Source organism: Heterodontus francisci, chromosome 9, assembly GCF_036365525.1.
Source record: "Heterodontus francisci isolate sHetFra1 chromosome 9, sHetFra1.hap1, whole genome shotgun sequence".
Lineage (NCBI taxonomy): Eukaryota > Metazoa > Chordata > Chondrichthyes > Heterodontiformes > Heterodontidae > Heterodontus > Heterodontus francisci.
Genome location: NC_090379.1, coordinates 8,977,186 through 8,990,359, shown reverse-complemented (window position 1 = coordinate 8,990,359; position 13,174 = coordinate 8,977,186). Strand labels below are relative to the sequence as shown.

The following is a 13,174-nucleotide window of genomic DNA, read 5'->3' as shown; positions in this document are numbered from 1 at the left end:
TGGCCTCCAACAACCACAACCTTTGTGCTAAGTATGACTTCAACCAGTGGAGAGTTTTCCCCCTGATTCCCAGTGATTTCAGTTTGGCTTGGGCTCCTTGATGTCACACTCGGTCAAATGCTGCTGTGATATCACTCTCACCTCACCTCTTGAGTTCTGCTCTTTTGTCCACATTTGGACCAAGGCTGTAATGAGGTCAGGAGCCGAGTGGCGCTGGCGGAACCCAAACTGAGCATCACTGAGCAGGTTTTTGCTGTTTCAGTGCTGCTTGATAGAACTGTTGATGACACCTTCCATCACTTTTCTAATGAATGGAGAGTATACTGATGGGGCGATAGTTGACCGGATTAGGTTTGTCCTGCTTTTTGTGAGCTTTGATCTGATCCGTTGGTTGTAGGATCGCTTAGCTCTGTCTATTGCATGCTGTTTGGCGTGCAAGTAATGCTGTTATATCTTCACCAGGTTGACACCTCATTTACCATTTACCCACCTCAGCTCCATATCCCTTGATACGCGTACGCTACAAAAATTTATCAATCTCAGTCTTGAAATTTTCAAGTGGACCCCAGCATTGGGAGAGTGAATTCCAGATTCTACATCCCTTCTGGGAGTATTGGCAAAGGTGATTCGTTAACCCCTGCGTCAGAGAACAGAGTTCGGTTACCTTCATGTTTAAGGTTTATTGGATGTCTGAACTTCACCTTCTCTGAAATACCATTCCAAAGAAAATTTACAGGTAACCAAACAAATTAACTACCATGGGAATACTACATATCACTGAGTAAATTAATCTAAAAGACACAATCAGAAGGCAGATATGCATGAAGTATCTTTAATTTATTACATCTATGATAGCATGAAATATATAAGATCAAACACTAAAGTTACCCAAAACATTGGATATATGTTACTAATTACATGATCAAACAGAGTATAGCACCAACTCAACATCAATTGAACACAGGATTACTCTCATTGCCCAACACTACATAGTTATCAAGGTTATTTTACTGTTATCTCTGCACTCCTCCAATTCTGGCTTCTTGTGTGTCAGCCACTTCCTTCACCACCATCGGTGGCCAAAACTTTAGCTGCCTGGGCCCTAAGCTCTGAAATTCCCTCCCCAAACCTTTCTACCTTTCTCTACTTTTAAGACGTTTGTTAAACACCAGCCTCTTTATGCAAGCTTTTAGTCACCTATCTGAATACCCCCTTACCTGGCTTGGTGTCAAATGTTTTTCTAATAGCACTCCTGTGAAACACATTACTAGGCTAAAGACACTATATAAATGCAAACTGCTGTTGCTGTTATATTCCTTGATAACAAGTTTATCCTGATATCCAGAATATTTCTGATAAGCTGTTACATTCGATATTACTAGATTTCCTGCAACCTTGTTCTTCCAGGTCAGCCATCGTAGAGTTGAGGCCGATATGCCTGCAGACTTCATTTGTCTCTGTAACCCATGGTATTCCTTCCTCTCACGTCACCTGTTCCTCTTTCCCTGTATGTCCAACCGTGCACAGGCTTGAAGTATTTTGGATCAATCCTGATCACTATCTCTCTCTATCCTTTACGACGTAGAATCATAGAATAATGGAATCTGACAGCACACAGGAGAGCCATTCGGCCTCTCATGCTTGTGTTGGTTCTTTCAAATAACGATACAATTTAGTCCCACACCCCAGTTTTATCCTCATAACCCTGAAAATTAGTCATTTTCAAGTATCTTTTTAAAGTTCCTATGGAGCCTGGTTCCACCACACTTGCAGGTCATATGTTCCAGATCTTAACAAGTCTGTGTGTAAAAATAATTCCTTTCATTTTCCCTCCAGGTCCTTTTCCAATTATTTTAAGTATATGACTTTCAGTTACTCGCCCACTTGCCAAACGCAACAGCTTCTCCCCCTTGGCGCGATCAAAAACCCTCATAGTTTTGAATCCATTAGGTCTCCCTTAATCTTCTCTGTTCCAAAGAGAACAACTCCACCCCTCCAATTACTCCACATGAAAGTCATGGCCTGAGACTTGTCATGTAACAGATTGATGCATTTGAAACTTTTGCCTTTGCCAGACTAAGTTTCCTAACCTGCTTACACTATCAGCACATTCTTGACTTAGAGGAGCTGCTCATTATCTGTAATCTTCCTTCTCAACATTGATCATCTTCCGATGGAGGCTTGCAAAGACGGGCAAAATAAATGAAGAGGTGATACAGTGGGAGGGTGGAATTATAGGCACATTGGCGCTTACACAATGTGGAACTTGGAAATTAAATGGATGGGTCCAGTCCGTGATAGGCTAGAGTGTACATGGTTTGTGGAAGGGGATGAAATGAGTGGGTAGAGTCCATTCAAATCATTCAAATATGATTGCCATTCATTATGATTCTAGATTAGTTCATCATCTGGAAGAACTTCCCACCTTTTCTTGGGATCAAAGTCTTTACCTTTGATTTTGACATCAGGTGAAAGAGCAAATAGATCTACTTTGCAAGCCTATGGGAAAGTGGAGGCAAAGTGGGACTAAGTGGACAGCTCCTTTAAAGTGCTGATACAGGCACAAAGGCCAAATGGCCTCCTTCAGTGCCGTATGATTCTGATTCAATGAATTGGTTCTGACCAAGATGTCTTCCTCTTGCTCTCTCTCATTCTCTCTCTCTCTCTCTCTCTCTCTCTCTCTCTCTCATGTACAATAATTAGATTTTGGCTGAATAATTTACATTCCGGTTCAAGTTTATACAATATCTTTTTCCATTATACATTCTGAACACAAAATCCTCCCATCCCACAGGACCCCATTTTTCTTTTCTCCACTCCTGGGAGTTGATGCAGAGTTTCTCTGGCAGCAAATTGTATATTGTTTTGTGAACCAGCGAGAGTCAACAGGCCAGTGATACATTGTGGTGGCATGGCAGCCAAGCTTGATCTCTTCCTCATTTCATGTCCAGCACAGGGCACCTTGCAACAGGACTCATGGGATGGTGGCCACAGGAGCTGTTTTGCTCACATTTTTCTTCCTCGCCTCAGGGCACTGAGGGATATCATAGCATTTCTCCTGATGCCCAGTTGAGACCATCTATCTCCGCACAGATCAGGGATAGACCTGGGAACATTACTGATGTGCCTGGTACATTTTATTACTTTTTTAAAATTTACAAAATTTACATGCATTTTGCAAACCTTCCTGTCCAATCACAAAACATAATGTCACCATTAGAGGGCAGGGCAGGTCATGCAAGTCATGCTTGGAGAGCTTTCTTCATGACTGATCCCTATTTAGCTGTTAGCCCTTTTCTGATGCACCCTGGATCGTGAAGGACTCACTGAAATTCCGTGATGACTTCCTGCTGGCTATGGATTGGACATACAGCTCTCTTGCTTTCTTCCTGAATTGCTTTCCCACAATGACATAGAGTATGGGGTTGATGCAGCTGTTGGTGAGCGCCAGGAAGCTTGCTATCTGGTTGCCGTTACCAATCACCGTCAGCCAGGTGCAGCCCGACAGTAAATTTAATTTATAGAAGATGCTAAGGAACCTGAGGAGTTGAAAGGGCATCCAGCAAATGACGAAGGCCAAGAGGACAATCAGGACCAAATTGGTGGCCTTGCTTTCCCTGTGCACTTGCTTGAAACGTTGCATTTCGTTGTTTCTTAGAACATTCAGGATCTGGAAGGTGCAGAAACTGATGATGGCTGCAGGTACCAGGAAGACGATGACTATCAGTATAATGTCCATTTTCAGCATCCAGTACTCATGCGGAAAGTCAAGGAGGCAGGCGGAGATGTTCAAGTCTGGTATGTGGATTACTTTTCGGAATATGATGACCGGGCTGCTCATCAGCAAGCCAAACAGCCAGATGAAGAAACAGTTGATTTTGGCGCAGGAGACTGTCCGTATTCTGCCGTGACCCAGGACTTTCACCAGAGCTAGGTAGCGGTCAATGCTGACCATCACCAGGAAGTAGACGCTACTGTAAAGGTTCATGTAAATCACTGAATTGACGTAACGGCAGAGGAAATCTCCAAAGGGCCAATTGAAATGTCGGGCAATGTTAATAGCCCAGAAGGGGAGGCAAGCTAGGAGGAACAGATCGGCACCAGCTAGGTTCCCCAGGTAGATCTCTGGCACCGTGCAATGGCTTTTGTGTAAACATATGACAATGAGGACGAAGATATTTCCTACAAGTCCCGTGATACACACCATCATTATGTAAATCGGCTGAAAGGTGTAGAGCCATTCCCAGAAAACACCTTCGGGGCAAGAGTTCGAACCATTAGAGCTGTCAATGGTGCTGAGATTGGGAGATGTCATCAGGGATGAGTTCTGCGCTGTGTGGACGATCATTGGGACACTGTCAGTAAGAAAATAGATGGCATATCAGTTAGATTCTCTGCCAAGGACCCAAAATTGTGACAGTAACATGGGAACATTGGTACATAGGAGCACAGATACATGAGAATCACAGAGATACAGCAGCGTTGATATATCAGTATAAAACATAGCTGCAATGGAACACAGTTGTCAGCTGTGGCTTGGCATCAGCATTCTTGCCTCTAATCTAGGTAGATCGCATGTTCAAGTCCCATTCTAGAAATTTTGAGCACAAAATCTTGGATTACAATCTCCAGCACTAATGAGGGATTGCTGCAGTATTTTTATATTTGTTCTTAGGATGTGGCCATTACTGACAAAGCCAACATTTATTGCCCATCCCCAATTGCCCTTGAGAAGGCAGAGAAAGCATCTTCTTGAACCGTTGCAGTCCATTTGGGGTAGGTACACCCACAGTGTTGTTGGGAAGGGAGTTCCAGGATTTGACCCGGTGACAGTGAATGAGCAGTGATATAATTCCAAATCAAGATGGTGTGAGACTTGGAAGGGAACTTGCAGGTGATGGTGTTCCCATGCATCTGCTGCCTTTGTCCTTTTAGGTGGCAGAGGTCACAGGTTTGGAAGGTGCTGTCAAAGGAGCCTTGGTGCTTTGCTGCAGTGCATCTTGTCAATGGTACACACTGCAGCCATGGAGCACTAGTGGTGGAGGGAGTGAATGTTTAAGGTGGTAGATGGGGTGCCAGTCACGCGGCTGCTTTGTCCTGGATGGTGTGGAGCTTGAGTGTTGTTGGAGCTGCACTCACCCAGACAAGTGGAGACTGTTCCATCACACTCCTGACTTGTACCTTGTAGAGGGTGCAAATTCTTTGGGGAATCAGGAGTGAGTTGCTCTCTGTAATATTCCCAGGCTCTAACCTGCTCTTGTAGCCACAGTGAAACAAAAACAAAAAGTGCTGGAAATACTCAGCAGGTCTGGTAGCATCAGTGGAGAGAGAAGCAAAGTTAATGTTTCAGGTCTGTGACCTTTCATCAGACTGACAAGGGTTAGAAAAGAATTAGGTTTTAAGCAAGTGAAGGGGAGGGCAGTGGGGGAGAAAACAAAGGGAAGGTGTTTGATATGGCAGAGGGAGATTAAATAACAAAGCTATCCTGAGAGAAAGGCAAAGTGTGTGTTAATGCTTGTGGTGAAAGACAAAGCATTAGTCCAGAGAGACTGTTCATAGCGGAATAATGAGCAGCTACATGACTATGTGAAAAGCAGACACATGGTTCAAAAATAAAATATTACAAAAAGGCCAGTGATGCTCTGAAGTTATTGAACTTAATGTTCAGTCTGCAAGGCTGTAGAGTACCTAATCGAAGGATCAGGTGCTGCTCCTCGAGCTTGTGTTGATGTTCACTGGAACACTGGAGCAGGCCAAAAGACAGAAATGTTGGCATGAGAGCAGGGAGGAGTGTTGTAATGGTAAGCAACCAGAAGCTCGGGGGTCATGCTTTCGGACTGTGCGGAGGTGTTCAGCAAAGCAGTTACCCAATCTGCGTTTGATCTCCCCAATATAGAAGAGACCACATTGTGAGCAGCGAATACAGTATACTACATTGAAAGTAGTAAAAGTAAATCGCTGCTTCACCTGAAAGGAGCATTTGGGGCCTTGGATAGTGAGGAGAGAGGAGACAAAAAGGCAGGTATTACACCTCCTGCGATTGCATGGGAAGGTGCCGTGCGAAGGGGACGAGGTGTTGGGAGTAATGGAGGAGTGGACCAAGGTGTCGCAGAGGGAACGATCCCTTCAGAATACTGACAGGGGAGGGGAAGGGAAGATGTGTTTGGTGGTGGCATCACGCTGGAGGTGGTAAAAATGGCAGAGGATGATCCTCTGGATGTGGAGGCTGATGGGGTGGGAAGTGAGGATAAGGGAAATCTGACACCTTGTGCCTTGCCAGTGACATCCACATCCTATGAACGAATGTGAAAAAACACCCAGGAGAAAAATCATAGGGGGTATTAAAAAATGTAATTTTTCCATTATCTTTCAACATGTTAGTTTATCAAATTGGAGATGGGGATTTAAGAGGCTGTTTTGTCTGGTGGTGTAATCGGAGGTCATCTAATGTAACCTCCTGGAAAATATCCAACCAAAGTTGGTCACTCTCGGAATGAGGGTCCCATGCCTGCGGGCAGTGTGAAACTGGAGGGAGGGAAGGCAGGGGCTGGGGGTGAGGGGGGGGGGGGCGGAAACGGTAGGGGGCGGTATTTGAGACCCAATCTCTGACTTGCGCTGTCAGTCAGCAAGACTCCTAGCCAGCTGTCATTGTTTACTCTGGTTAAAAAAAACTCCCTCACGTTCCTCCACCATGGATTAACACATACATACGGTGCTTATTTTGCTTAATTCTTATAAGAAATACTTTGCTGTCTGACTGAGAGTCTTGAATTTAATTTGATTCGGGTTTTTTTTGCTGATTCTTTCAATTTGCCAAATGAGATTTCTTTCTTAAACAAAACTTTTATATTTAAGTGCCAGCTATGACTCAGTGGGTAACTCTCTCACCTCTGTGCTAGAAGGTCATGGGCTCAAATCTCACTAGAAATTTAAGCATAATCCAGTTTAATATTGCAGTACTGTCAGAGGTGTCATCTTTTGAAGAATAATGGTGGTGCTGTTGGCCACAGTAAGGAACAACAGAGAATAACTTTGCACACAGGGAACATCTTTTCACATCAAAGAAGATCTTTAAATAAAGGAGATTGTCTTTACACAATCAAGAATGTCAACAGGGAGAATTTTTAGACCATAGCAGAGTACATACTTACACAACAGGGAATACCATAACACAACATGAATATGGAATGGCTTTGCACAACAAGAAACACCTTTCAACAAAAAGTAACAACTTTACACAAAAAAGGTCTCTTGTTCACTCTCAGTCTCCATCTCGATCTCTCTGGCAGTCTCTGTCTACCCCTCAGTCACAGTCTTTCCATGTCTCCCCCATGTTACTCAGTCCCTCCATTTCGCTCTTTCTGAATTGCTCAATGACTTTTTCTGTCTCTCTCGTTTGATGTCCTGACTCATCATGTATCTTTTCCTGTGTCCTGATAGTTTCTTCCTGGCTTTTTATATGTCTTTCTGTGTCTATTCTTTCATGCATTGTGTAATACTCTGTGTTCTTGTGATATTGTGTGGTCAGAATGAGCCTTTCAACATGTGTTCAGTGCCTGGGACTGTGAGCTATTTGAATGTAATGGTATTTCTTTAAAAGCATAATTTCAAAATTTGCAGATGCCACAAAACTTGGAAGTATTGTGAACTGTGAGGAGGATAGTGATAAACTTCAAGAGGACATAAACAGGTTGGTGGAATGGGCAGACACGCGGCTGATTAAATTTAATGTTGAGAAGTGCAAAGTGATGCATTTTTGTAGAAAAAAATGAGGTAATATCAACTAAAATTCTAAAGGAACAGAGAGACCTGGGGATATTTGTGCATAGGTCATTGAAGGTGGCAGGGCAGGTTGAGAAAGTGCTTAAAAAAGGTATGGGGATCCTGGCTTTTATAAATAGAGGCTAGGGTACAAAAGCAAGGAAGTTATGAAGAATCTTTATATAACACTGGTTTAGCCTCAACTGGAGCATTTCATCCAGTGCTTTAGAAAAGATGTGAAGGCTTTAGAGAAGGTGCAGAAAGGATTTATGTGATTGGTTCCAGGGATGAGGAATTTCAGTTACGTGGATAGATTGGAGAAGTTGGGCTTGTTCTCCTTAGAGAACAGAAGGTTGAGAGGAGATTTGATAGAGGTGTTAAAAATCATGAGGGGTGTAGACAGAGTAGATAGGGAAAAACTGTTCCTGTTGGTGGAAGGGTTGAGAACCAAAGGACACAGATTTACAATGAATGGCAAAAGAACCAAAGGCAACAAGAGGATAAAGATTTTTATACAGTGAGTGGAAATGATCAGGAATGCACTGACCAAGAGTGTGGTGGACAGAGATTTAATCGGGGCTTTCAAAAGGGAATTGGATAAGAACCTGAGGAGAAAGAAAATGTGGAGCCATGACGCAAGAGCGGGGAAATGGGACGAGCTAAATTACAGAGAGCTGGCTTGAAACATAAAAGATTCTAAAGGGGCTGGATAGGGTAGACACTGAGAAATTGTTTTGCTGGTCGGGAATCTAAAACACGCGAGCACACTCTCAGGATAAGGGGCTGATCATTTAGGACAGAGATAAGGAGAAATGTTTTTGCTCAGAGGGCTGTGCAACTTTGGAACTCTACCTCAGACGGTAGTGGAGGTGGGGACATTGAATATTTTTAAGCAGGAGGTAGATAGATTCTTGTTAGGCAAGGGAATTAAAGGTTCTCGGGGGTAGATGGGAGTGTGGACTTCGAGACACAAACAGATCAGCCATGATCTTATTGAATGACAGAGCAGGCTTGAAGGGCCGAATGGCCTACTTCTGCTCCTAATTCGTATGTTCGTATGTAAATTACTTCACTGAAGGGATTGTGAATCGTTGGAATTCGCTACCCCAGAGGGCTGTAGATGCTCCATCGTTGAATATATTTAAGTCTGGGATAGAGACAGATTTTTGCCCTCTCAGACTTGAGGGATATGGGGAATGGGCAGGAAAGTGGAATTGAAACCCAAGATCAGCCATGATCGTATTGAATGGCGGAGCAGGTTTGATGGGCCGTGTGGTCTACTTCTGCCCCGATTTCTTGTGTTCTTGTGACATGGACTCGATTGGCCAAATGGCATCCTACTGTGCTATAACCATTCTATGTCTCTATGACTCTGAAAGCAGGAGTCTTCTCACCAATGCCCTGGTCCTGGCCAATAATTATCCCTCAACCAACATCACTAAAAACAAATTATCTGGTCACTATCATATTGCTGTTTGTGGGAGATTGCTGAGCTCAAATTTACTGCTGTGTTTCCTACATTACTACAACGACCATGTTGCAAAAGTATTTCATTGGCTGTAAAATGCATTGGGACATTGTGAGGCTGTGAAAGGTGCTATAGAAATGCAAGTCTTCTCTGAGTAAATCCTGCAATTGTACTACCAAGCATCGAAAAGTCATGAAGAAAATTACCAAAAAAAGTAACCAGTAAAATTTTGAAATAAAGCAGGAACAGGGTTGGGGTTGGCATGTCTTAAAGAAAATTAAACTGTAGGGCAGCACAGTGGTGCAGTGGTTAGCACCGCAGCCTCACAGCTCCAGGGACCTGGGTTCGATTCTGGGTACTGCCTGTGCGGAGTTTGCAAGTTCTCCCTGTGTCTGCGTGGGTTTATCCAAAGACTTGCAGGTTGATAGGTAAATTGGCCGTTGTAAATTGCCCCTAGTATAGGTAGGTGGTAGGGAATATGGGATTACTATAACGTTAGTATAAATGGGTGGTTGTTGGTCGACACAGACTCGGTGGGCCGAAGGGCCTGTTTCAGTGCTGTATCTCTAAATAAAAAAATAAAATAAAAAAATCTATCTGTACGGTTAAGACAGAAGGTGCTCGATATACAAAGTGTAGACACTGAATTTGAAGTCAATGGGAATTAAATGGGGCGAGATGTAAAATGAGCTGCCAAGTTACTATCATCCTTTGTACACAATGTCACTGAGTCCACATTACTCTCGGTTGGTGGGGGTCTGTTGGCCCCTCAAAGGAGGGAAGACAAGTTGGTGTTTCAGGTAAGAATCCTCTGCCAGAATTCAAGTCATTAACCTGTCCTGACTTTTTTCTCGGATACTGACTGTTTGTATTCCCAGTACTTTCCCACTTTTATCACTCTTTACTCCTGTAGCCCAAACCTTGCAGGGAGAATTCTGTCAGCTACTTGCCCTTTCTTATCCTGTACCTCCGGGGTATCTATCTGTGCCCTGCTTATAGAAGGGCATGTGTTAGGAGAGGCTCTGACAGATACAGTCTAATCCTTCAGGTCACTTGAATTTCAGATTGATGCTCCAATCTCCAGCAGCCTCGGCTGCAATTTGGTAATCTTTATCCTTTGGTGCCAATAATGGTTATCGATCACACCAAACTCTTATAACAAGGCAGCGTGCAACATGCATGTATGAAAATAGATCACCAGACACTTACCGTGTGCAGAACGCCACAATTCAACTTCGCTTCAGTTTCTTTCCCGGAAAAGACCGAAACCTGTCCAGGAGCTGGTCTGGTATCTCCCGGATTATCAGGGTGGAGTGAAGCCCAGGTGAGACAGTGCTGGGAATCTCAACAGACAGAAACTGTGCTACTGCCGCTTCAAGTTCTGTGTCTTTATCAGCCTTTGCTCCTCACGGAGCAAACAAATACACAAGTAAAGTGCTGCTTCATGATGTAAATATTTAACAGAGGAAGTGTCTCACCCACACCCCTTCCTCCCCCCTTCCTCAAACTGGAAGCACTCAGTTCACTTCGACTCAGCACAGGAATTGGAGGCAATGAATAGCTTGCATTTGCTATGCCTGACATCATCAATTCATCCGATTTGTCCTTTACTGCACTTGGTTGTATTAACAGCAATTAGACTATTTGTTAAGTAAATTGGCAGTCGGCATATCTGTTATGACCGACAAGTGCATTCAGATAAATCCAAGCCTGGTTTTTGCTGTCCTTCCTGGGATTTCAGCTATTTGACTGTATGGAAAATCACTAATTTCTTGCCTTCTCAAGTTGGCATCAGGCTAGAGTCTATCAGCAAACACCTTGGTGGTGTTAATGGGATCTTAAACAATGTTTGAAGCCAGCAGTAACCACATTTTTTTCTCCACATATCAGCTCAAAGCTGCCCCTTTGCTGCTTACAGCTTTATGTAGAGTTGTTATACAAGTAGGATAAAGTTGGAATTCATGTAAAGGCTCCAGGTTAATCAGTGACTTTCTTTACCAGAGAGTCATAACAATGTGGAATTCACAACCACTTGGTGTAGCTCAGGCAAATAGCACAGATGCATTTATTTTTATTTATTCATTCATGGACTGTGGGCATCACTGGCATTTATTGCCTATGCATAATTGCCCTTGAGACGGTGGTGGTGAGCTGCCACCTTGAACATCTGCAGTCTGTGTAGTGAAGGTGCTCCCGTAGTGTTGTTAGGTAGGGAGTTGCAGGACTTTGACTAAGCGACAGTGAAGGTATGGGGTATATGTTTCCAAGTCAGCATGGTGCGTGAGTTGGAGTGAAACTTGGCAATGGTGGTATTTATGCAATCCCCGATCCCACCCACCTCATCTGCTGCTGGACGGTCTGGGATAAAATCAGCTATAAGGTTTTTAGGCATATTGTAGCCTGTATTCTCTGAATTTTATTGAAGGTCAGTTGGGGGAATATGGCCTTTCGTGATAGGAGCTTCACGCAGTTGCACTCATGATGCAGTTGATGATCTGTGGCAATTATAATGGACTAAAAAAAATTGTGAGATAGATTTTAGTCTGAGGACTGTGGAAGGTGTTAATATAAATACAAGTTTACTTTAACATAGAAAAATGCCCCAAGGTGTTTCACAGATGTAAAGTCAATCATTGCAGTCTCTTACTGAAGGTCAATCTTTGCATAAGCTCACCATGTGCAACTCCTCACTTTGATCTTACAACCTTTCAAAATGCAAACTAGCTATGACTTCAGCACTGTTTGTTGACTTTGGCCCCTTTTCTATCCAAACCTGGCTGTGTTCTAGTTTCCCTACTAGCCATTACTGATGGAGTTCCCCTTGACTATTCCCAAGGTCCGTGCTCCATTTCAGGATGTTAGCGCCTTGTTTTTTCCTAGTAATTGTTATATGATGCACAAGGATTTGTTCAGGCACAGAGCTTAGTGCCCACAGGTTGCAAATTGATTAAAGAGCAGAACTCGTTTAATGGTGCACTACCTACATTGGTTTTACAGAGTTCACTTGACTTCCTTTCAGAGGGCTGGCCATGCAAGGTTAACACTTCAGCCACCAGATTTGTTGAGCAGTTAGTTCAGCATGCAAGACAGTTAATGGAGTGTCATTGAAGTGAAAGCTCATTAAATATTTAAAAAATCAATGCTCACAATGTGGCCATCTCTGGCCCAAGGCCAGTATTTATTGCATAGCCCGAGCTGTGTTTAAGAAGGTGGCCGTGAGCCATTTTCTTCAGCTGCTGCAGTCCGTGTGCTGTTAGATAGAAAGTTCCAGGATTTTAATCAAGTGACCATGAAGGAACAGTTGATGTATATCCAAGTCAGAGTATGACGTAAAGGAGAACATGAAGATGATAGTGTTGCCATACACCTGTTTCCTTTATACTTCTAGGTGATGCAGGGTACTTGTTTTGGACGTGCTGTCGAAGAATCCTTGACGGGTTGCTGCAGTGCGTCCTGTAGATGGTAGACACTGGATGGTACGTCAATGATCTCTGAGCTCATATTGTCCATGAGACCCACCTCTTGCTTCCTCAGCCCAACTACCATTAAACTGTTGACCACTCAGTTCTCTTCCTGGCTCCCATGTTAGGTGATATTGTTCACGGTTCTCCCTCCTCATTACTGTCCTTAAAATCTACCATCATGACACCTCTCCTCAAAAAATAAACCATCAACCCCTCTGTTCTCGCAAACTACCATTCTTATCTCCAACCTTGTTTTCTTCTCCAAAGCCTCCTAAATCCTGTCCATGTTTTCTGGAACTCCATGTTTGAATCTCTCCAATCAGGTTTCTGCGCCTCCCACAGTACCAAAACAGCTCTTATCAAAATCATAAGTGACATCCCGTGTGACTGTTGCAAAGATAAACGATCCCTACTCATCCTTCTTGACTGGTCTGCAGCCATAAACACAGCTGACCACACCATCCTCCTCCAACACCTCTCC

The 13,174-nt window shown here is 43.5% G+C and overlaps 1 protein-coding gene across 1 annotated transcript; it reads right to left on the bottom strand.

Moving 5' to 3' along the window:
* Positions 1 to 826: 826 nt before the first annotated feature.
* LOC137373568 (B2 bradykinin receptor-like) lies at positions 827 to 11,093 on the bottom strand. Its single transcript, XM_068038524.1, has 2 exons — positions 10,439 to 11,093; positions 827 to 4,355 (listed from the first exon to the last, which is right to left on the bottom strand). The coding sequence occupies exon 2, from the start codon at positions 4,346 to 4,348 to the stop codon at positions 3,287 to 3,289; it is 1,062 nt and encodes a 353-aa protein (XP_067894625.1). The 5' UTR covers positions 4,349 to 4,355; positions 10,439 to 11,093; the 3' UTR covers positions 827 to 3,286.
* Positions 11,094 to 13,174: the final 2,081 nt, after the last annotated feature.